At 29.1% G+C, this 26,803-nt stretch overlaps 1 protein-coding gene across 1 annotated transcript in view; it reads left to right on the forward strand.

Annotated features, from left to right (window-relative positions):
- The first annotated feature begins 9,697 nt into the window (after positions 1-9,697).
- LOC135214675 (collagen alpha-2(I) chain-like) overlaps positions 9,698-26,803 on the forward strand; it is a 178,060-nt gene continuing 160,954 nt past the window's right edge. Inside the window, exon 1 of the mRNA XM_064249011.1 lies at positions 9,698-9,703. Within this exon, the coding sequence (XP_064105081.1) occupies positions 9,698-9,703 (6 nt within the window). The remainder of the gene's footprint in view (positions 9,704-26,803) is intronic.

Raw genomic sequence — 26,803 nt, forward strand, 5'->3', positions numbered from 1 at the left:
TATCTATATATATAGATATATATATATATATCTATATATATATATATATATATATTGTTATATATATATATACGTTATACATATTAAATATATAATATATTATTTATTATATATATATATAATATATATATATATATAATAACTATATATATTATTATATATATATATAATATATATATATATATATCTATATAACTATATATATATATATATATATATATATATATATATATATATATATCTATATATATGAACACCATGGCCAGCGGAAACTTCAGCATTTTAAGTTACAACTTTATTTATATCCATCACCTACGTTTTGGAATACAAACCACCTTCAGGGCTAAAAACAGGGAACAATGAAAATTCTTTACATTAGGAATCAGACTAAAATGGGGCACAGTAGTAAATTATACGTTAAAAAAATTATACAGATAAATTAATTATCAGCACATCAATGATCTTCGAATTCTATATGAAAACAAAACGGTAAGTATTAAAACACGAGATTAACAGCAAAGATCAAAGCTACTAAGCATAATGACACTTTCAGGAGAGAGAGGAAGAAAAAAAAATGCTGAAGTTTCTGCTAGCCTACTATCCCTATTAAAGGTAAGACTTTCTAGAAGCGAAAATACCATTCATATATATATATATATATATATATATATATATATATATATATATATATATATATATAATATATATATATATTACTATACTATAAAATATAAATAAAATAAACAAAATAACAAATAAATAAAAATAATAATGAAAATAAATAGGAATAATTAAAATTGATAATACAAAATCAAATGAAAATATAAAACATAAAATAAATAGAATTGATTAATTCATAAAAATGAATGAAAAAATAATTATAAAAATAAATAAAAATAAATGAATAAATTACAATAAATAAAATAAAATATGTATATAAAAAATAAGATATTAAAATTAAAAAAAAATAAAAATACTAAAATAAATTAAAAAAAATTGATAATAAATGAAAAGTAAATAAATAAATAAAAAATAATAAATAAAATAAAATTCAAAAATAAATGAAATCTAAATTAAAATAAAATTAAATACACACAATATAACTAAAAATAAATAAAAATAAAAATTATTTAATCATGAAAAAATGATATATAAATACAAAACTAAATAATAAAATAAATTAAATTAAAACACTAATTAAATAAATAAAAATAAATAAACTAAAAATATATGAATAATATAAAATTATTAAAATAAATAAAAAAATAAATAAATAAATAAAATTAAAAAAATAAATTAATAAAAATGAATAATTGAAAAATAAATAAATAATAAGATAATACATAATCAAAAAATAAATAAATATTGAAAATAAGAAAAAAATTACATAAAAAACATGAAAAATATAATAAATGATATATATATATATTATATATATATATAATATGTATATATAGTATATATATAATATATATATATATATTATGATTATATATATATAATATATATTGTAATGTATGTATGTATATAAAAATAATAAAAATAACGAAAATAATAACTGAAAATAAAAAAAATTAAAAAAATAACATAATAATAAGAATGAAAAATATATAAAATAATAAAAATAGAAAAATAAAACTTAAAATAATAATAATAAATTTGCAATAAAAATATTTAAAATAAGAAATAACATAAAAATAAAATAACCTAAATTGCAATAAAATATTAAAAAAATAAAAATATTTAATAGAAACCACAAAACTAAAGAAAAATAAAAAATAATAAGTAGAAAATAAATAAGAATAAAAAAACATCAATAAATGAAAATATACAAATAATAAATAAAAATAAGTAAATGAAAATAGATATATAAAATAAAAAAATTTAAAATTATCTATATAAATTAAAAAATTATTAATAAATAAAAGTAAATAAATAAATAAAAAATAATAATATAAGCAAAAATAAATAAAATCTAAATTAAATAAAATGTATATAACACACAAATAACTAAAAATAAATAAAAATATATACATGAAAAAGAATATATAAATAAAACTAAAAATAATAAATATATTAAAAACTATTATAAATAAAATAAATAACTAAAAATATATGAATAAATAAAAATAATATAATAAATAAATAAAAGATAAATAAAAAATAAAAATAAAAAAAATAAATTAATAAATGAAAAAATAATTTGAATATTATAAGTGAATACATAAACAAAAATGAAAAACCAAATAAAAATGAAAAAATAATAAGTTGAAAATAAATAAGAATAAAAAAAATTAAAAATAATAAAATATATATAATAAAAATGAAAATAAAAACAATGCTAATAACTATAATAGATATAAAAATAAAAATGAAAAAATTAATAATTAGAACAATAAAATAATAATAATAAACAGAATACTTCAACATATATAGGGCAAAGGAAAGCACCATCAACTTCCTCAAAAATAAAATGGGCAACTGGAATACAGTATTCAAAAGCTCTGGGATAAGACTAGGTGATGTTAACACCAGGAGAGGGATCTTCCAGGGTGACTCACTGTCCCCACTACTCTTCGTAGTAGCCATGATTCACATGACAAAAGTACTACAGAAGATGGACCCCAGCACGTCTTCAGCGAGAGTTTCTACGCCTTGTGCAAAGTGATTGGGCACACTGCTTACTAGGCGAGATAACCCAAGAAAGCATCTGCGGTTACTGCCATTGCAATGACAGGGATGGACAATCCTTCAGTTCTAGTAGGCCCTCCAGCGCCGGGCTCTATATTTGCTGCACCTCCCAGAGGGCGCTATACTGTCAATCATACATAAATAATCAATCATACATAAATAAATAAATATAAATAAATGAAAATCAATAAATAAAAATAAATAAGAATAAATAAAAATAAATCAATAAAAATTAATGAAAATGAATAAAAACATAACAATAAAAATAAAACGAATAAATAAATAATTAGTGAAAATATATAAATAAATAAATAAATACATGAATAAAAATATATGAAATAAAGAAAATAAATAAACGAAAATATAAAAATAAATAATTAAATAAAAAGTATATAAAAATAAAAATTAATTATTAAATAATTAATTAATAAAAAAATAAATAAATAAATATAATAAAAATTAAAACAATACTAATAACTATATTAAAAGTAAAAATAAAAAATAATTACAACAATTAAATAATAATATACAGAAAACTATGAATAATATAAATAAAAATAAAATAAAAGTGAAATTAAAAGTAATATAAATAAAACAATAAAAATAATTAGAATAAAATAACAATATTGAGAAAACTAAGAAAAATATAAATAAAAATAAAATTAAAACTAATATAAATAAACAAAAGAAAATAAAATTAATGAAATACCTACCATATATTATGAAAATAAAATAAAAACAATATAAAAATAGATATAATATCCATATAAAAAGTAGTAATAATAATATGAAAATAAAATAATAATATTGAGAAAAATAAAAACAAATAAAAGTCCTAAAAATGAAAATAAAAAATGAAATTAATGAAATAAGTCTATAAATTATTAATAAAAATAAAAATATAATAACAAATTATAATCTAAACAAAATATATATAAACCAAATGTAAAAAATCATAAAAATAATGAAAATGAAAGGATCATATTAAAAATGAAATAAAAAATTAATAAAATAACAAAAATAATAACAATAATAATTATATAAAAAATATTAAATAAAATATATAAAATACAAATATACATAAAACTAATAAAATAATAATAATAAATTGCAGTTATGGCATTTACATAAAAATAAATTTAATAAAAAACAAATAAAAATGATAAAATAATAATAAGTAAAATAAAAATAATAATAGTAAAAATTAAAAATTTAAAAATAGTAAAACATATATAATAAAAGAGAAAACAACAATTCTAATAACTATAATAAATATAAAAATTAAATTGAAAAAATAATGATTAGAACAATAAAGTAATAATGATAAGCAGAATCCTTGAACATATATGGAAGAGAAAAGCAACATCAGCTTCCTCAAAAATAAAATGGGCAAATGGAATATAGTATTTAAAAACTCTGGGATAAGACTAGGAGAGGTTAACACCAGGAGAGGGATCTTCCAGGGTGACTCACTGTCCCCACTACTCTTCGTAGTAGCCACGATTCACAAGGCAAAAGTACTGCATAAGATGGACCCAAGCACGACTTCAGCGAGAGTTTCTACGACTTGTGCAAAGTGCATGGGCACACCGCTTCCTAGTCGAGATACCTCAAGAAAGCAGCTGCGGTTACTGCCATTGCAATGACAGGGACGGACACTCCTTCAGTTCTAACAGGCCCTCCAGCGCAGGGCCCTATATTTGCTGCAACTCTCAGAGGTCGCTATCCTGTCCACCAGGTCCGAGCTTTCGATAACACTGGTGCACAGCTATCCATCATTCGCGGCGATGAGGTTCCTTACGGAGCTCCGGTTGACAGGCACCAATTCGTCATAAAGGACAGCCTCAAATATTTTAAAATACCTTAAATACCTCCAGACCAATCCTACAGTCCTCCAAGAACCAAAGTATCTAGGGAGAGAGGTAGCGTCATCCCCACTCAATATCTCCGAAGCCAATATGTGTACTTTGCGGAACATCTGTACAAGAAGTCTCCTGATGTTTGGTGCGGGTGTGGTTCTTTACAGCCCCCTCCTGGGCGTGGCAGGAGAATCTCTTACACAGGTGCATGCTGGTCATACCAAAGGTGGGCATAAGTAAGGTGGTTGCATCTGGAGCGAAGGAAATCGACTTGTCGTCATCTCTTGCCTGCCTAGGCAACGCCCCCTTTACAACTGGGCGGCTGTACGATGAAGTCAGGCTTGTAGTAATTGTAATTTAACTGAAATGTTATTCATTACACATTCTAAAGGTAACTGTAATTATAATTCTTCAAAGGATTCGATGCTTAATATTATTTGTAGTTGTAAAAGAATTTGCTAAATGAATGATGACGTCATGCTACAGATATGACGTCACATACAGAAATATGTCTTGGAAATCAATAAAAATCTAAACATTTCCTTATGTTTTCCTGATGCATGTGGAACCAGACACCATAATTTAGCTATGTTAAAATGTCAGCATTGTTAAAAAGACCACAACTGAAATATAACGATCAGAATATAAATGGGGAGGAGCTTAGTGACTAAAAACGATCAAATAAATATCCTCGTGGACTTTGGTATCAGAACACAAAGGGTGATATGTGCCAATAGACCAAAGGTGACGTTCATTGATAAAATCAGGAAGAAAAAATCACTCATTGATGTCGCAATACCACGAGACACCGGAGTAAAAGAGAAAAGATTGAGAAGTATCAGGAGAGAGAGACAGACAGACAGAGAGAGAGAGAGACAAAGAGAGAGAGACAGAGAGAGAGACAGAGAGAGAATGACATTTATATCATAGTGTATCTGTAAAGACTGATATATAAATATATGCACTAATCTTGACCCTGCATGTGAAAATGGCCTCCATAGGCGCTCTACTGGCCTGTTGAAGTAGTATCAAGGAAAAGTCAGAATCCAGACTTCGAATAAAAATGTACACCTGCATAACTCTACGGGTTATAAATCGAATGTTTAACTACTACATCTGACAAATTTGAATAAAATTAAAATTTACTTTCATAATTACCTATTTTAGACAGGCCAACCTTCAGTGCGTTGTTCAGCAGTTTAAGCAACAATGAGAAAATCATAATTATTAAAATTGACCTACATATAATCACTGCAGCTGAGGCAGCAATTACTTTTAATTTATCATGTTTAAAAGATGGTTTACTTCATGAATAAAGGTATATATAATGAAATAATATCAATGTAATTTAAAATTAAAAAATACTAATAATAATATTAAATAATAAAAAATAAAAAATAAATAAATATATAAAAAATAAAATAAAGTAAATAAAAATATAAAAAAAAATAAAAATAAATAAAAATAAATTAAAAAATAAAAAAATATAAATAGATAAAAAAAAATAAATATACATATAAAGTAAATAAAAACTAAATGAGTAAAAAATAAATAAAAATAACTAAACAATAAGAAAAATATATAAATTAAGAAATAAATAAATAAAAATAAAATAAATAAATACATAAATAAAATACAAAATAACCAAAAATACATAAATAAATAAGAAGTAAATAATGAATAAAATAATTAAATTAAATAATAAATAAACATATATAAATAAAAAAATTAAAAAAATTAATAAAAAAAATTATAAAAAAATTAATAAATAAATAAATATAAAAAATATAATACAAAATAAAAAACAAATAAAAATAAAACATATATAACATGGAATAAATGATATAAATGAAAATAAATAAATAGAATATCAATACATAATACATAAAATGATACATAATAATAAATAAATTAATAAAAATGAATAAATAAACAAATAAACACAAATAAGTAAACATATAAATTAAACAAAATAAATTAATCAATAGATAAAAATAAATGTATAAACAAACATAAATAAATATAAACAAACCAAAATCAATAAACAAAAATAAATAAGGATAAATAAAACAAATAAGGATAAATAAAATAAAAATAAAAAAATAAAATAAAATAAAAATAAATGAATGAATAAATAAAATAAAATAAATAAAAATATATCAAAATAAAAACGACAAATAAAAATAATAAGTAAAATAAAATAAAATGAAATTAAATACAAAAAATTCCCAAATAAATATAACTGGAAATAAATGAAAATTACAAACATAAATAAATTAAAATAATTCAATAATGAATAAATAAATAAAAAAGAAATAAAAGGAAATGAATGAATAAATAAAAATAAATAACTAAAAAATAAATAAATAAAAAAAATGAAATTAAATACATAAAATTAATAAAATATAGGAAATAAATGAAAATTACAAACATAAATAAATTAAAATAATTCAATAAATGAATAAATAAATAAAAAAGAAATAAAAGGAAATGAATGAATAATAAAAAATAAAAATAACTAAAAAAATAAAACAACAAAACAAAATATATTACTTAATAAATAAGCAGATATGTGATTAAATAAAATTAAACAAATAAATAATAAAAAATAAATAAATAAAAAAAAATAAACGATAAATAAATAAATAAAAATATATACATAAATAGATAAATAAAAATAAATCAATCAGTACATAAAAATAAATATAAACAAATGAGTAGATAAATGAAAATAAATAAATAAAAAAACAAAAAAATATATGAATACATAAAAAATAATTAATTAATATAAATGAATAAAAACAAACAAAGAAATAAAAATAAGTAATAAATAAATAAATAGATAAAAATAAATGATAAAAAAACAAAAAATAAATAGGAATAAACGATAAATAAATAAAAATAAATGAAAATAAATACAAAAAAATAAATAAAATAAATTATACATAAATAAAAATAAATAAATAGATAAAACATGAAAAAAACAAAAAATAAATAAAATGAAAAAAACATTAAAATAAATAATGAAATAAATAACATCGACTAAATAAAATAAAAAATATAAAAATAAAAAATAAATAAATAAAATAAAACATGAATAAAGAAAATAAAATAAAAAATACCTAAAAAACAAATAAATAAAAAGGATATAAAAATGAAATAAATAACTAAATAAATAAATAAAAAAAAATAAAAAATAAAAATAAAAATATAAAAAAAAAAATAAATAAAAATAAAAACAATAATAATAGATGTATTAATATAAAAATAAAAAAATAATTCGAACAGTATAAATAATTATACAGAAAACTAAGAATAATATAAATAAAAATAAAAATAATAAGTAAAATAAAAGTAATATAAATGAAAAAAAATGTAAAGTAATTAGATCAATAAAATAATAATATGCAGAAAACTAAGAATAATATAAATAAAAATCAGATAAAGTTAAAATCAAATGTAATGTAAATAAACAAATAAAAAATAAATCAATTAATATACGTATATATATTATATAAATAAAGAATAAAAAAATAAAAAAGAATAAAAAACAATCATTATAAAATTAATTAATAATTAATCCCATAAAAACAACAATATTAAAAATAAAATAATATTGAGAAAAATTAAAAAAATAAATAAAAGTACTAAAAATAAAAAATAAAAAAAATTATCAAATAATTCTATGAATTATAAAAATAAAAATATAATAACAAATCATAATATAAATAAAATAAATATACAGCTCATGAAAAAATCATAAAAATAAAAATAATCAAAATGAAATGATAAATTAAAATAAAAAGTAAAAAATGTAATAAAAATAAAAAATAATAATACTAAAAATAATATTAAAATATTAAGAAATAAAATATATAAAAACTAATTAAAATCAAATAAAACTAATAAATAATAAGAATAAATGAAACTAATAAAATAATAAGCATAAATTGAAATAAGAATATTTAAAATAAAAATAAATTTAATAAAACCCAAATAAAAATGATGAAATAATAAGTAAAATATAATAATAAATAGTAAAAATTTAAAAATTAATACAATAAAATATATATAAAATAAAAATGAAAACAATGCTAATAACTATAATGAATATAAAAATAAAAATGAAAAAAATTAATCAAAACAATAAAATAATAATAATAAGCAGAATCCTTGAACGTATATGGGGGCGGAAAGCACCATCAGCTTCCTCAAAAGAAAAAAAAAATGGGCAACTGAAATACAGTATTTAAAAGCTCTGGGATAAGAATAGGAGAGGTTAACATCAGCAGAGGGATCATCCAGGGTGACTCACTGTCCCCATTACTCTTCGCAGTAGCCATGATTCACATGACAAAAGTACTACAGAAGTTGGACCCAAGCACGATTTCAGCGAGAGTTTCTACGACTTTTGTAAAGTGCATGGGCACACTGCTTCTTGGTCGAGATGCCCCAAGAAAGCAGCTGCGGTTACTGCCATTGCAATGACAGTTCTAGTAGGCTCGCCAGCGCAGGGCCCTATTTTTGCTGCACCTCCCAGAGTCGCTATCCTGTCCACCAGGTCCGAGCTTTCGATGACTTTGGTGCGCAGATATCCGTCATTTGCGAGGATGAGATTCCTTACGGAGCTCAGGTTGACAGACACCAATTCGTCACAAAGGACTGTCTCAACTATATTAAAATGGTCTTGCCTACTGTCTGGTCGAGAGTCACCCGACCTCACAGCACTAAGGTATGTACTATGGTGGTTACACCGTCCTTCTAGGACAAGATATTAAGCCTCCTCCTACCTTTTCACAGTCCCTGGGCCACCGCCCTTCATTACATACCTCCACACCAATCCTACAGTCCTCCAGGAACCAAGGTATCTAGAGAGAGAGGTAGCGTCATACCCACTCAATATCCCAGAAGCCTCTTTGTGTACTTTGCTGAACATCTGTACAAGAAGTCAGTCTCCTGATGTTTGGTGCGGGCGTGGTTCTTTATAACCCCCTCCTGGGCATGGCAGAAGAGTCTCTTACAGCGCACGCTGGTAATATAAAAGGTGGGCATAAGTAAGGTGGTTGCATCTGGAGCGAAGGAAATCGGCTTGTCGTCATCTCTTGCCTGCCTAGGCCACGCCCCCTTTACACCTGGACGGCTGCGCGATGAAGGTAGGCTTGTAGTAATTGTAATTTAATTGAAATGTTATTCATTACACATTCTTAAGTTAACTGCAATTGCAATTCTTCAAAGAAATCTCTGCTTAATATTAATTCTAGTTGTAATTAAAATTTGCTATACTGATGATGACGTCATACTACAGATATGACGTCACATACAGAAATATTTCTTGGAAATCAATGAAAATCTAAAATTTCCTTATCCTTTCCTGATGTATGTGGCCCCAAACACCATAATTTAACTATGTTAAAATGTCAACATAGTTAAAAAGACCGCCTTCCCTCTTTGACAACTGAAATATGACGATCAGAGTATAAATGGGGAGTAGCTTAGTAATAGAAAACGATCAAGCAAATATCCTCGGGGACTGTGGTATCACTACACAAAAGGTGATATGTGCCAATAGACCAGACGTGACGATGATTGACAACATTGAGAAGAAAGTATCATTCAATGATGTCGCAATACCATGTGACACCACAACAGAAGGGAAAAGATGGAAAAGTATCAGGAGAGAGAGAGAGAGAGAGAGAGAGAGAGAGAGAGAGAGAGAGAGAGAGAGAATGACTTTCATATCATAGTATATCTGTAAGACTGATATATAGATATGTACACTGATCTTGACCATGCATGTGAAAATGACCTCCATAGGCGCTCTACTAGCCTGTTTAAGTAGTGCCAAGGAATAGTCAGAATCCAGACTTGGAATAAAATTGACCCTTGAAAACCTCTACGGGTTATACAACGAATGTTTAACTACAGCATTTGACATATTTGAATAAAATTAAAATTGACTTTCATAATTACCTATTTTAGACATGCCAACCTTTAGTGCGTTGTTCAGCAGTTTAAGCAACAATGAGTAAATCATAATTATGAAAATAGACCTACATAAAATTACTGCAGCTGAGGCAGCAATTACTTTTAATTTAACATGTTTAAAAAATGGTATACTCCAAGAATAAATGTAAAAATAATGAAATAATATCAATGTAAAAAAAATAAAAATAAAAATAATAAAAAAGTAAAATTAATAAATAAATATAAATAAATAAAAGTAAGTAAATAGATAGAAGTAAATAAATAAAAATAAATAAAATTAAATAAATAAAAAAGGTAAATAAATAAATAAATAAATAAAAACTAATTAATAAACAAAAATAAATTAAGAAATAACATATATATATAAATAAATAAAGTAAACATAAAAAAAATAAATAAATAAATAAATAAATAAATAAAAATACATACATAAATAAATAAATAAAAATGAATATACAAAAATGAATATATTAATGAAAATAAATAAATAAAATAAATAAATACATAAAATAAATAAATAAATAAAAATTAATAAATGAACAAATAATACAATAAGTAAACAATAAATAAATAAATAAAATAAATAAATAAATAAAAATATATTTAAATAAATAAAAATAAATATATAAAAAGCATAAATAAATCAATATAAATAGATAAAAATCCATAATAAATAAATAATAATAATAAAAACAAAAATAAAAATAAATGAAAATAACTAAATACATAAAATTAATAATATATAAAAAACGAATATATAAATAATCAATAAAATAAATAAATAAATAAAAATAAATGAATAAATAAAATAAAAAAATAAAAATATATCAAACAAAATAAAAAATACGAATAAAAAATAATAAACTAAATACATAAATAAATAAAATAGATAGATAAAAATAAATAAATAACAAATACATAAATTAAATAAATAAACAAATAAATGAAAATAATAATAAATTAAATAAAAATAAATAAATAAATAAATAAATATAAATAAATAAATGAAAATAAATAAATAAATGAATAAACAAATAAATTCTTACAGCTTAAGCTGGAAAAAATAGCATATATGAATTCCAACAAGTATGCGTGTGCATGTAACTTGGTTCTTATGATGTTAGTCTGAACGCAGTACATATTTCTCTTGCGTTATGACATCAAATTTACATTCGCAGCTCCAAGAAATTATTTATTCTTCTGACGTATTATTTCCTTCTGCTTCCTTGTTTACTTGTTTATGATGAAGAATGAGGAGGGGAAACGATAAAAAGGAACAGGAGTGCAAAATAATCACGAGAAAGACAGACACAGGGTACAATGGTTAAAAAAAATTGTAGCGATGATAAACAATAACTTTTAGAACGAAAACAACATCCGTCTTCAAAAACTATTAGAAGTATTTCTCGTGTCATTTATTTCTCTAAATGATGTTTCCTTCAGAGCGTTATTTTTCTCAACAATCGGTCTTTGCTGAAGAAGACGCAGTGAATAGGGTATTGTTTGCAATGATGCTCTGGGAGGAATTTGGGAAGGGAAATAAAGAATGCTCTCCCTGCCAACAATAATAGCGTTCCAAACGATTTACGAGGCTAGTCTATCAGACACACACACCAAACACACACACACACAGAGAGAGAGGAAGGAGAGACGAGAGAGAGATGAGAGAGAGACCAGAGAGAGAGGAGAGAAGAGGAGAGAACAAATAAACTGTGCTTCCACGTTAATGAATTATGGAAGGAAACAAACTTCACAGAAAAATGGAAATATTCCGTTCATCAAAAACAGACCAAAACAGGGAATGAATAAAATAAGTATTTCAAAGCAGTTTCATCTTACATTTTGTCTTGTAGTTTGATACGTTATTTTGGCCCACAAAACTACCAACTAGTGTAAACCAATTAGAACCCTTTACAGGGCAAATTAAAATGACGCGAAAACTCTTTCATTAAGCATTAAAATTTAAAACCTACTATATCAGAACCCTCGACAGTATTAGCCACAGTGGTCATTCTCAAAACAAGGGCTTTCATCTTGATGCATGAAATGATGCATCTTATCTTCACACTTTCCCTCTGTGCCAACTGAAGAACCAGACTATGTCAAATACGCACTCGAAGTGTACGAGATTAGAAATAAAAGTAAATTCTTTGAGATTTTTCATACCATTATTATAGAATCCAGCGAATTTAATTTTTTTCAATGATGTAAAAAGAATGAGAGCCCTTCGTTAAAGCAAATTTCTTTATGAAAAATTGGCCATAAAAAGTTGGCCATTAAAAGTTCATAATAATAATAATAATAATAAAATAATAATAATAATAATAAATAAATAATAATAATAATAAGAAAGCTAACTAATAGTAATAGTAATAACTAATAAGAATAATAATAATAATAATAAAATCACAATAATAATAATGAACTGAAAATAATAATAATAATAATAATAATAATAATAAAAAAGAATAATAATAATAATAATAATAATTAAATAATAATTAATAATAATAGCATAAATGTCCTAAGGCTAGGACTAGAATAATACGACAAATAGGAGCTATCTCCGATTTGCAAAACTGAAAAGATACACGGGTACAACACATAGGTGAATACTCAATATAAGTACACTCACACATGCAATAACTTATCTAGAGCTCTCTCTCTCTCTCTCTCTCTCTCTCTCTCTCTCTCTCTCTCTCTCTCTCTACAATAGGAATAGGCTGATGACAGATGCCCACCTCAATGGCAGTGATCACAAATGCGTATATATTCTCAAACTTTAAATAGATGCAACTAGAGATAAAAGTTTCTTCAATTGAAGTGTGATGTGTATATATATATATATATATATATATATATATATATATATGTGTGTGTGTGTGTGTGTGTGTGTGTGTGTGTGTGTGTGTGTGTGTCTGTGTAGTATATGTATATATATATCCATAAAATTTCAGTATCATGTAAACGGTGTGCAAGATGGTTAGCTTTCAGCTGTATTTTTGATGCCTGCTGTATCACCAGCTCACTAGTTGGAGTTCGTTCAGCGATACGAAATCGCCCATGACAGTTTCTGGAAATAAATTCCTCAACATTTTTCCGCCACATGCATGTAAAGATTACTTTTAATTTTTTTTTTTTTTAAAGTTCTATACAAAAGCAACACAGCAATTTTCTTAAAATAAAACATATTTCGTTGAAATATGATTATTTACACACACACCTATATATATATATATATATATATATATATATATATATATATATATATATATATATATATATATATATATATTATATATATATATATATATATATAATCCCGGTGGTGACTTTTGGGTTGTTGGTAGCTCTAACGGTGCCAGACGCACAATCATGACTTACGTTAATGTTTATGGTGAAAGTTATCCATGATAGTGCGTGTGGCACTATGGGCAGTGGCTAAAAGCTTCATGGGCCGCGCATCATACAGAAAACTTGAATGTGCCGAAGAAACTTCGGCGCATATTTTACTTTTTTTTATTGAAGCGTAGCGTGTGACTTGTAATTTTTTGCTACAGAGCATTTTTACGTCATAAAAACGCAAGCTTCCTATAGCATTTTCATTGTGTACGCATGTACGCACGTGCATACACGCATGCGTGCACGAGCTCTAGTTGATCTAAATACCTTCCAATCAATATCTGTACACGAGTATGCTATATACATACATGGTCATACCCTCGAAACAAATATATCCCCTTAAGCCTCTTTGGCGATTAATGACCATTCGCCGTGCATAACAATTCATCAAATGCAAGTTTAATTAGTTTTCCAGCAAGGTGAAATAAAAATGTAAAACGCTTTTTCTTCGTGGAAGAGGAGATCATCTATGCTTACTCTTCCAGCGTTGGCTGAAAGCCATAACATTCTTTATCTAATTTAAACCACATGCATATTTACCCAATTTCGAGGTCTCCCATCACCCCTTCTTCCGTATCTGTTCATCATACTAGATCTCTGTTTCCTCTTACTTTTTAAGAACCATTTGTCTTATTTAAACCCTCACTACTCAATTCCTTAATTTTTCTAAATCCCTTAATCTAATTTTTATGAACTTGCCTCGTCTACTTTTACTTTCTACTGAAGTATAATTATTTTTGTTCGCTATTACTTGGAATTCTTCCTCTCACTCAAACATTGCCGATTCTTCAAAGTTTTCTGCAAATTTCACTAATAAATTGTATAAGAACACTTTTACAAAACTTCCAGGTATTTCAGGTATTTATAAAATATCTATTTTTATCTAGCTTAATCCTGAATATATATATATATATATATATATATATATATATATATATATATATATATATATATATATATATATATATATAATTGCAGGATTCAAAAGCGAAGCATATCGTAAGTAAACTGATTTTCAATGAAAGGTAAGAAATTTTTATTTTAAATACCTCCAAATTATTTGGATGATTTCAGCAATTACATCAGAACACGTTTCGCCTTTTCTTTTATATATAGAGATTTTAGAGTGAAAGAAAACCATGACCGCATTGCGCAATCCTATTAATTAGTAAATGAACAGAAATTAATTTTATATGCCAATGGTTAAATTAAATTTGATTATAAACAGTTATCAAAATGATGAGCTTTTTATTTCAGTACGAATTAATGTCGAAACGAGCTTGAGAGAGAGAGAGAGAGAGAGAGAGAGAGAGAGAGAGAGAGAGAGAGAGAGAGAGAGAGAGATCCAAACTGTTGAACAGAGGAAACCCTTCGACTGGGGTCTGCAAGTTGTCCTCGTCAAATATGTCAATACTAACCTAGTTTCGTTTATTTTCTCCGGCTGTCATTCATTTTTCAAATCTCTCGACTCTCAGGAGGTCTATCGTTATTTTTTATTCTGCGAGATTATGGCGGTAATATCAAGTTCATACAAATGTAGAAAGTTACCCAAAGTCTAGTTAGAGATGAACTAAAAATCAGTCATTCTAGTCAAGCTCCCGAGATCCAGCACATAAATAAAATTACATTCCAGAATGAGGAATGTGAGCCTCGCCATGCTACGTATATAATGATAATCAAGAATCGACAGCCGAGGATTTCATATTGTCAGCTTCAAGATGTTAACATTTCGAGGTACCGCCGTGACAAACATGGATGCCTCTGCATTCTTTACATCAGGGAAGACGAAAATCCCACACTCCAAATCTGACGTGGAGAGAAATGACCTATTTTGCCAACATCGAAACATCTACATAGCCATCAGGAAAAGGTTGATCACACAATGATGCAGTTCCTCTCACCGTTTGGTTTACTGCTGATGATAAAACCTGGTTGGTTCGGAAATGTCTAAAAAAAAAAAAAAAAAAAAAATAAAACATGCAACACGGAGACGTCTGAACTAAGGATTCTTTAAAATCTTCACCATAAGAGAATATATATATATATAGTGTGTGTGTGTGTGTGCGCGCACGTTTGAGTGCGCGCTTGCTTGCATGAGATTATATATATATAGGGGTAACAGGAAGATAGAGAATTAACAGGAACAAGGAAGCCCGTTGACAGAGGTACAAGAACGAGAACATTAAGCCTTACTCATACCGCGGTATTTGGTATGTATGCCAAGTCTATAAATCAATCAATCAATCAAGCATTCGCCAAAAAACAGGTAGACAGGTAGGTTAAATGATGAGTAAGTCCAGCACTGTGGATTACGGATCTGCTCTGTCAGCCTATTGGAAATTTTGGCTTACATTACAAACTACTTTTTTTACTAGACTTAAAAAAAAAAAATTATCATTTCCTTAGGAAACATTTGTTGACGTAACAACAAAATGTCCATCACATCAATTAATAGCAACAAGTTAAGCAATTTTCAAAAGCATATTCCGTGAATAGTACAGCGGTTACTCAAAAAATTGTAAATAAATTCACCGTTACTGAAAAATTAATTTCAAAAATATTCATTGCATATGAATAAGGATTCCGAAGTGACTGAAGAACATAATTTAATGGCTATAGTGGATTCACGTCAACCGTGCATCTGATGTCTAGACAGTCCCTTACGACGCTCCTCATGGGCTGTTGATAAGCCAGTCACAGGGCTGGAAACTTTCAGTTTCTCTCGAGAGTTCACATAGGCAGGATGTATGTTCCACCTCTCCTGAGGATACGTCTTTCAAAAGTATCCCTCAAGAGAAGTGCAACATACATCCTGCCTATGTGAGCTCTCGAGAGAGACTGAGAGTTTCCAGCCCTGTGATTGGCCTATCATCAGCCAATCAGGAGCGTCGTAAGGGACTGGCCTAGACATCAGATGCACGGTTGATGTGAACCTACTATAGTCTATAAAGACAGACTGTAGTTTTAATACCCTAACTCTTTGATAGCCTGAAAACCTTCGGAGTCTTACTAACCAAGGGTTCTAGCTACGCAGAATCTCAATAGGATTAGGAATATAGAGTTTATGCCAAAGGCCAAGCACTAGGACCTATGAGGTCATTCAGCACTGGAAATGAAATTGAGAGACGGTAGGTCTGAAAGGTGTAACAGGAGGAAAACCTGGCAGCTGCATTATGAATCGATTGTTAGGAGACGGTGGAAAGCAGGATAGAAGAAAGAGAATATGAACAGAGGTGTAGTAAAAGGAATGAAATGGGTTGCAGCTAGGGGCCGACGGGACACTGCAAAAGAAACTTTAATAATGTCTGCAGTGCACTCCGTGAGGTGCACTGACAGCACTACACCCCTACGGGGTGCAGGATCTACTAAAGACAAGGAAATAGTTAAACAACAACAGGGGAAGAACCATTATACATCAATGGTTATCTAGAAATGTTCTTCAGATACATACGACCAGACAACTCCAATTAAAAATTGAATTAAGGGCAAGAGCATTGTCAGTGAAATTATTTATTTTCTCATTTTAGAGACAGAAACTAAAACGTCTTTTCCGTCTCCTCGTCTGGTGGAGGTGCACATTTTTTGCTTCCCTCTGAGAATGTGGAAAGACTAAACATTTTCCTCGCCGAGAAATGCCGAGAGAACGAACGAGGAAGACGAATTGAAATACACAGAAGAACCAGAGGAGCCATCTTGGTTTTTGAGCGATCTTTCAAACCCCCCAGGCTCCTTTTAAGATTTATTCTCTGCGGTATACGGTCTCCAGAATTGCTCAAATTCATATATAAATAAACGTTCTCTGTAGAAAATAAGTTTTTTTCACACAGCAAATAGTAGACGCAAGAGCGAAAACATGATCAAGTGTCAACAACAACATGAATCGTTAAATAATGATATAAACAAGCTTTTCATTTTCCATTAATATTACGTTCTTAATTATTATTATCTGAAATTTCTTTCTGTGCAATGATATTAAATTATTATTATTATTATTATTTGAACTTTCCATTTCAACCATTCTTGTAAACTTTACGATTTGGAAAGCATATATTCCCAGCACAATATCCCTTCAGGACATATTTCCTTGAGGTTTTTCTCAAATTTACATCCACCGCAAACACTCCAATACCAACAATCCCTCTCTCTCTCTCTCTCTCTCTCTCTCTCTCTCTCTCTCTCTCTCTCTCTCTCTCTCTGTCGTCCTTTTGCTATCCCCAGAATCAGCAAGATAAACATTGTGCCTTTTACAAAATCATCGTCTATTCCTCGGTGCATCTTTCAAGCCAAAAACGTTTACAAAATATAATTTCCACCTTCTGCCTACGTTTTGTTTTTTTCTGAAAATCAACTGACCAACCACTAAGAGGTTTCCAGTTTGTCTTTGTGGTTATACAGTAATCATTTTGCTTACAGTTCTCCATATCACACGGAAAGCCAATTTCTGTATTCCTTAAAAAAATGTTGGCTTTGGCCGCATAAAATGATACCGCATGTACTATTTATTTTCTGTATAAAATAGCCATGAACACTTATAAATAAATATTAACTTCGTTTATTTCTCTGTATCATCCCATCTACAGTATTACTGCAGATTTCTTGCTTGCTGGAGATTTTACCCTACAGTCTTACCAATATTTCCACAAGGAATCATTTTTATATGTTTGCTTGCGATGCTTTGCAACCTATCTCTATTTATCTACTTCAACACTGAATATATACAGTATGATTAATTCTTTCTCAATGACTGTCACTGGATTTTAGATATCCTCGGAGTTTGGTCTACAGGAACGACAACTATAATTATTACTACTAACTGCAGTTAATACCACGGTTATAGTACATAAATAGCTGCAGAAATATTACCGATCATTTTCTTTTAGTGAATAATCATAAATCAAAGTCTGCATTTCTTTCTTTCGCGGTCTCTTATCTAAATAGTACCTACCAAAACAAGTTTTTTTTTTTTTTTTTATACTGAGTTAGCATACGATCCCTTTGTTATTCACTTGAACAAAAGTGATAACTCGTAAGAATGGATGTTACGAATTGTCTCTTAAATTGCGGAATAATAATAATAATAAAAAAACAGTAGAGATCAAAAACCTAAGAGACAAATAAAACTCCCTTAAGGGATTTAGAAAAAAACGGACGAGGGCGGATATAACCATATTTCCCGCATCAAAGTTTTTTTTTTTTTTTTTTTTTTTCCTCTCTATCTCCACAGGTAAAAGGATGGCTTTGTCGAGGCAGATCTGAAATCTCTCGCTACAGTATGATAATATTCTTTCCTAACTCTTTCTCCGCCTAAGGATTTGAAGTCCATGAGGGAATCTTTTATGCGCTGCCCGTTTTCCACGCGATTCGTTTATTCTAACTTCCAAGCTTTTTCAAAGGTTTACTTTCCAGTAATATATTCTTCAACAAGAAAGTGGAACTGTACAGATATACAAATATTCAAAATCCTTTCAAAAATGAACTAAACAACATAAAACCATTCATAAAATTCTGAGGCTTTATAAGCTTATTTTCTCATATGAAAAGAAATAAATGTCTTTTTCGAACACAAAATGAATCACTAAAGTTCATAACTGCGCCAACCCAATGTGAATAAATTCACACCGAGTTCTCACTCATCGCATTCAAAATACATTTCAGTGTCAGGTTTTGAACTGAACTGCATTGAATATAGAGTTTAAGATTCAAAAGCCAAGCGCTGTGACCTATGAGGCCATTCAGCGCTGAAATGTATATATTGACAATGAAAAGGCTTGAAAGGTGTAACAGGAGGAAAGCCTCGCAGTTGCACTATGAATAAATCATTAGGAAAGGGTGGAAGGTGAGATGAAAGAAAGAGAATATGAATGGAGGTACAGTAAAAGATATGAAAGGGGTTACAGCTAGGGACCGAAGGGACGCTGCAAAGAACCTTAAGTAATGCCTACAGTGTACCGTGTGAGGTACACTGACGGCACTACCCCCTTACGGGGATTTTCAGGTTTTGGTAATTCTGTTTGCTTTCACTCGTACTGTTATTCATCATAGCTACGAAGCAATTCGTGTTTCCTCCCCACGCACAGTTTAAGTGATATAACTACGAGTTAATTAGGCCTGTAAACCAGAGCACTGAAGTAAAATAGGACCCTCCGCTTAATGGCAGTCATGTGTTATTTCTTTCTATTTTTCCTTTACTTATAATGCTAATGGCGTTTTGAGTGTTGCATTTAGAGGAACTTTATTAATCTTAGCATATTATAAATAATTGCTATGTACACAGCGAGTTCGTGTAGCTAAGAGATTCAACTTTGCCTTTTTATTTGAGATCCGATTATGGGCTCAAATTGTAAAGCTAATGTTATAATATAATGTTGCTTTATCGTCTTCGGTCTTGGCTAGATGTTGTTTTGTTTTTGAATTCCTCAAATGATAGGGAATTTATATTACTTTCTGCATTACTTTATTCAGTTTTCTTTTCCTTATTTTATAACTCTTACGATTTCCTACAGCCCTGCCCTAACTGGGTTTTTGTGTATAGATTTTTACAGCCCGAAAACGCGCACGTGCGCACACAAATAAAAACAAGTCATTAAAAGGTATTGTACTGTACGTCATTTTTTATGAAATGTGTATCAAATCTGAAATCTGAGAAAAGGCATCTGTTTACCACTTATATCGCCTTCGTCTTATATTATTTTATCGTAACCGTACTTTCATTGTCTTTAGTTAATATTTCTTTTTATTGAATTTTAATTCATGTGAGATGAAAAGGATATCTAGGCAGAACCACTTGGTAGTTTAATCAAGTCTACTTGGAAATTTTTCAGCACTCGTTCATTCAATTACGGCTGACAAAGAGATTGGATTACTAGCTAACATGTTCTATGCAGCGTGCCTTCGGCCCCTATCTGCAACCACTTTCGTTCCTTTTACTGTACCTCCTTTCATTATTCTCTTTCTTCATCTTACTTTTCCATACTCTCCTAATACTTGTTCATAGTGCAACTGCGAGGTTTTCTCCTGTTACACCTTTCAAACCTTTTATTGACAATTTCCATATCAGCGCTGAATGACCTCATAGGTCCCAGTGCTTAGCCTTTGGCCTGAATTCTATGTTCAACTCAACTAACTAACATCTCTCTGCATTATTCACAAATTTCTGGCTAACAATGCAGCCTAGATTCTATTGACAATATTGCACCATTCTTCAAAACGTTCAGCTGGAAATCTTTTCTATAAGCATCATTAATAATAACCGAAGTCCAACAATTTAAGTGGTTTCCATTTTTAGTTGGTTGATATTAGTCCGGCAGCATAGCTACTCCCGAACTGTAACCGAGTACTGAACCTTCCTGAAAAAGCAGGACACCCATATCTTAAAAAATTAATCATAGAAATCTTCTTAAAAAATAATCTCATCATGATTCCCCCACCCAAATTAAAAGCAAATACTTCATTAAACTAACCTACCCCAACCTAACTAGGGACATGGCTAAAAAAGGGGGGCTGGTACCTTCTAAACTACATCCCCTTACTACGTGATGATCAGGTGTTCATGTGTAAGAGAGGCCGATATCGCCCTTTGACTCGACCCCACCAACCTGAACGTATTTCTCATTAGCCTCAACACTACAGTGTTCTTCATTGAATGTTGATTGAATAAATATCCTTTCATCGCCTTTATGAAGCATTTATTAAACGTATGTCCTTTTATTCGCCTTTATTTAAGCATTTACTAAATACATTTCTTTATCACCTCTCAGATAGAATAAGAATGACAGTCCATTGTTTATCAGAGATTTTTTTATTTCGTGTTGGCGTTCAACCTTTATTGTACAACATTTAGAAATTGAAACGATGCATTTCATTATGTTTTCCTGCTGCTCTATGTTTATTCAATTTCAGATAAATTATTCATTTGCGTTTCACTCCATTATTTAATTTTTGAATGCCAATAAATGGTTATTTCACTAGTTACGCTAATATCACCCTGCAGAAAATAGGAGTAAAAAGTATATTTTGGGGTTTGTTACGGAAATATGAGTTTTAACACTCTTTAACGTTGAGAAAAGTAAAATTTATCCTTATTAACTCATTTCATTATTTAAACGTTACGATAATGGCCCAACAAATTTAAAGATAACAAAAGTCAGCGATATCCACTTCTGTAAACAATATGTACAATAACTAGGTCACTTTACTTTTTCTTGGAATATATTAAATGATTGTTGAATTAACGTGTCTAATACTTCACCGTAATGCTCAATTGAATATATCAAACCTACAATAACTCTTCAGTCATGGAAAGTTTGAATGATTCGAAATATTTGTTCCTCGGCTTGAAGAAAAGACATATGGCACAGAGCCAATATTTCTTTAGGCCCTGTTCTTGCAAAAATGCAATGCATTACTACGCTAATGCTATTATTCTTGCATTTTGATACATTCCTACCTATTTATCTATCTATTATTTTTTTTAATAAGTGGTATCTCTTCTTTCCATATTTCCCTTTACGTCCTCTTATTTCTTCCTATTAAACACGATATTCTTTGGAAGCTTGAATTTCAAGTCAGTGGCCCGCGTGGGCTTGTTCCATATGAATAATTATTCATATTCTTTGAAATAAGTAATAACAGTAATAATATACCACCATGGCTCAAATGAGATAATGCATAAATGGCCAAGTCAAGAGAAAGCCTATTGTCCAGACGGAATATCATTTCCAGCCGTGAAATGACTTTGATTTAAGTATGAGATCGTAACTGTCATTTGCTTCCATCTTCTTCATCTTACCGATTTTCTCCTAAAACTTTGTATGAAGAAAGCATTGTACACAACGCTCATAAAGTGTATTTATGAGCGAAATGACTCATCTTTAATAAAAAAAAAAGTATTGGTAAGTTTTACTCACTTTAGTTAATATTACTTTGGTATATTCATAAACGTTGCTAGCGCATATCACTACGTTCCTCAGGAATCTGGGAATTATATATAGTATTACATTTAAACAACCATATCCACTCTGCCACTGCATTGTCTTCAAAATTTGGCTATCAACATTTATTATCAAAAGACAAATATGTGTATTTTTTCATTTTATCATAGCAAGAATCAGGCTCGTTCTCTGCAAAAAAGAATAATGATAGTTTTTTCAGATGTACAGAAGGAGAAAACCTAGCAATCGTTTCAAAGCTTTTAATGTTCTTTAAAAAGGAAATCAAGTTTGCAAAGAATGCTGTCTGGCGTCACCAGCCACAATGTTTTGTCAAACTAAAAGAGCAAACTTATACCTCAAAACATTAATGTATATTTCTTGAGTCTAATCTTTCTTTGACCTAATTCTGACAAGAGGTTTACACAGAAAAACTTCCTTTTAATTCAGTTTTCGTTGTCGGCGCCGTGCAGAAATATAAAGGTATTGCTAAATATCAGAAAATGAACAGACCTTCTATGCTATTAAGTAGCTTCGTTACTTTAATTTCCGTAACCAAGCTTCCATTTCCTTGGAACTCATTTCCAGATTCTTAGGTCGATCTTACTGTTCCTCTGGAATCTGGAAATTGCGATATCAGTCATTCATTTTAATTTCCCTAACCACTCTTCTATTTTCTTTGAACGTTTCCAGGTTATTAGGTCAATGTTATTGTATTTTTTTATCTGGAATCTGGAAATGACAATACTAGAATTACAGTTTAATTTCCCTCTATTCTCTTTGACAGGTAGCCTTTGCATTTTGCTAACTGGCAACAGATACCTTGAAATTTTTTTCTTATCCTGATCACCTCAAAAAGGGTAAAGATAGTTTTCCAAGACATATACATCACAACTTAATCTTTCTTTCTCAACTTCCATTCTCTTGAAAATAAAACAATATACAAAAAGTTCGGCAAAAAATGTCGTGTATGGTCACCAACCATATTAAAAAAAATTATGGTGAAACATTTCGTGTAAGGTCACCAACCATTATTTTTCTATTAAAATAAAAGAGCAAAACATGGAAAAACATTTCATGTTAGGTCAACAACCATATTTTTTTTTTATAAAAAAGCAAACTATGGCTAAATGTGTCGTGTAGGGTCACCAACGATAATAAAAGAAAAAAAAACCAAATATGGAAAAAAATGTCGCGTAAGGTCACCGACCATAATAAAAAAAAACAAGCTATTGCAAAAAATATCGTGTAAGTTCACCAACCATAATAAAAAAAAAACTGTGGCAAAAAATGTCGAGTATAGTCACCAACCATAATAAAAAAAACTATGGCACAAATGTCGTGTAAGGTCCCAACCATAATTCTTTTTATATAAAAAAAAAAAACTATGGCACAGATGTAAGGTAAGGTCCCCAACCATAATTTTTTTTATAAAAAAAGGAAAGAGCAAACTAAAATAAAGGCAATATTTCTTCTTCATTTTTATCCATTTTTTTGCTACTTGTACCATTATGTATGATATACTTTATCAAGTCCCCAGTGGCATTACGTACGGCCTTACAGGGGATTTTCCTAATAAAATCACTAACAATATCGATTCTTCAGCAAAAAAACTAATTCTTGTCGCTGGAGTAAATGAGAAAAAAAAAAGTTTCCCTCAGACATGAGTGCAATAACACAAGCAAAAACAGGACAGAAAAACGAGGAAATAAACAAAGCGAAAAAGGAGAGACCACACGGATGGATACGAGGGAGAACGGCCGCTCAAGATCTCAGTAATGGAAACAGGAGTAACTGGAAACTCGCGGGACTTCTAGAAACTGGGTATAAGTTTTCCACTGGAGGCTTTTACAGAGGCACTGTGTTTAAAATCTTGGAAAATATTTTGCTTTTAAAGTTTAAGGTGCGACTTTCTTATTTTGCTCCCTTTTTTTCCTGAGCTTTTATATTTGGTGGTCAGGAGCTTTTTTTTTTATTTTATTTTATTTTTTTTTTGATAGAGAGTTGACATGCATTTCTCGTTGGAAACAAATAAAAACTATAAAAAATATTTGATTATGTTATTGTAACTCAAAGAGTTATTTTCCTCTTTTAGACATAGTGTCAGATTGAAATGCAAATAAATTCTCTCGTGATTAATGAAATTATTATGAATTTTGGCTACAAACGAGCAGTGGGTCACGTTCAGCCAATCAGCGCTTTAGATAGTGAAAAGAGGAAAGCAGCGGTGGTTGGACAGGAAGATGAAGAGATCCAGAAATCAAACTGTTGGAAAACCCTCACGGCTCCCCTGAAAAGCAGTAGTTAGAAAGGGTGGACAGCAAAACTCTGGAGGAAAAAGTATACCTTAGTTTAACCAGACCACTGAACTGATTAACAGCTCTCCTAGGGCTGGCCCGATGGTTAGATATTTTTACGCGGCCAGAAACCAACTGGTTACCTAGCAACCGGACCTACAGCTTATTGTGGGATCCGAACCACATTATATCAAGAAATTAATTTCTAATCACCAGAAACAAATTCCTCTGATTCCATGTTAGCAGAGCGGGGAAGCGAACTTGGGACTACCGAATCGGTAGGCGAGCACGTAACCAACTCATTCAACGAGGAACTAACTCTGGAGGAAGGAGGCAGAAATTGGAATAAGGTATAAGGCTGAAAAATATTCTTTATTACTGTTAACTGTAAAGTTTTTTTTTCCAAGTCTATTGATGAACACGAGAAAAATACAAATGAATGTATAGATATTGAAAAAAGAAAAAAACAGCTATCTTTGTCACAGATTTTCCAATATGTGGACAGTAAAAAGTGCGGACAGAAAAAATTGCGGACGGAAAGACAAAGCCAGCACAATAGTTTTCTTTTACAGAAAACAAAAACTAAAATAGATTTTCATAAAATTATTAACAGAGATGACTCGTATGAGTAATTTATGAGTAAAAATTGCCAACGACAGTAGAATGAGAACAGAGGTAAATCATACTTTAGATAGGAAAAGAAGTGAGACTAAATCCCCAGCAAAACATGAAAAGTAGAAAAAACTGTCTACGTGGAAATCATTAGATAATATACGAACACTGAACGCGATGGTATGATGACTAAAAGTTATAAGTTTTCCCCACTACAATTCTCAATGTAGCAATATGGAGTGTGGAATATCGAACGAGTCAGAAATGTCAGAAATGTAGAGATCAGACGAATCAGACAAGCACTACAAAAAAAAAAAGTTTGTTCAGTTGTGAAGAGACAGAATACGATCATGCAGAGAGAGAGTGGAAGAGCATAGATTGAAGAATGAGCACAAATATCAAGTACGTTAGAAGGAAACATTTTCCTTTGGATGAGGACGTGATTATACTAATATTGAGTTGATTGTGAGGTTTTTCCAAAAGAAAACAAGTAAAAAGAGCGCCGAAGTTTCTTCAGCGCAATCGACTTCTCTGTACAACGCATAATGGTGAATACAACCATCAACTATCGAGTCTACTAGCGACCGGCAGCTCTCCAGTTCCTCACCAGACGCGGTACAGCGAGGTTTACGTCCCATGGTTCCGGAAAGCGCTGGCAGATGCACGATTCATGGCTAACTTTAACCCTAAATAAAATAAAAACTATTGAGGCTAGAAGGTTGTAATTTGTTATGCACGATGATTGGAGGGGGATGATCATAAAAATACCAATTAACACTCTACCCTCAGTAGCTTTTTATATCTAAGTGCTGACGGACGGAACAAACAAAGCCAGCACAATAGTTTTCGTTTGCAGAAAACTAAAGCGCGTTGTTGTTAATGATGTTATAAAGCGAGGAATACTTAGGATTTTACCGCACCAAATTCAGCCACTAACCAAGTTAATGATGCGGTAACGCTCACTTGATTCTTTTCAAGAGGTAAATACTTCATGCAAAACGTTTCTATGTTTAATGATGTTCTACTTGCA

Source organism: Macrobrachium nipponense, chromosome 46, assembly GCF_015104395.2.
Source record: "Macrobrachium nipponense isolate FS-2020 chromosome 46, ASM1510439v2, whole genome shotgun sequence".
Classification (NCBI taxonomy): Eukaryota; Metazoa; Arthropoda; class Malacostraca; order Decapoda; family Palaemonidae; genus Macrobrachium; species Macrobrachium nipponense.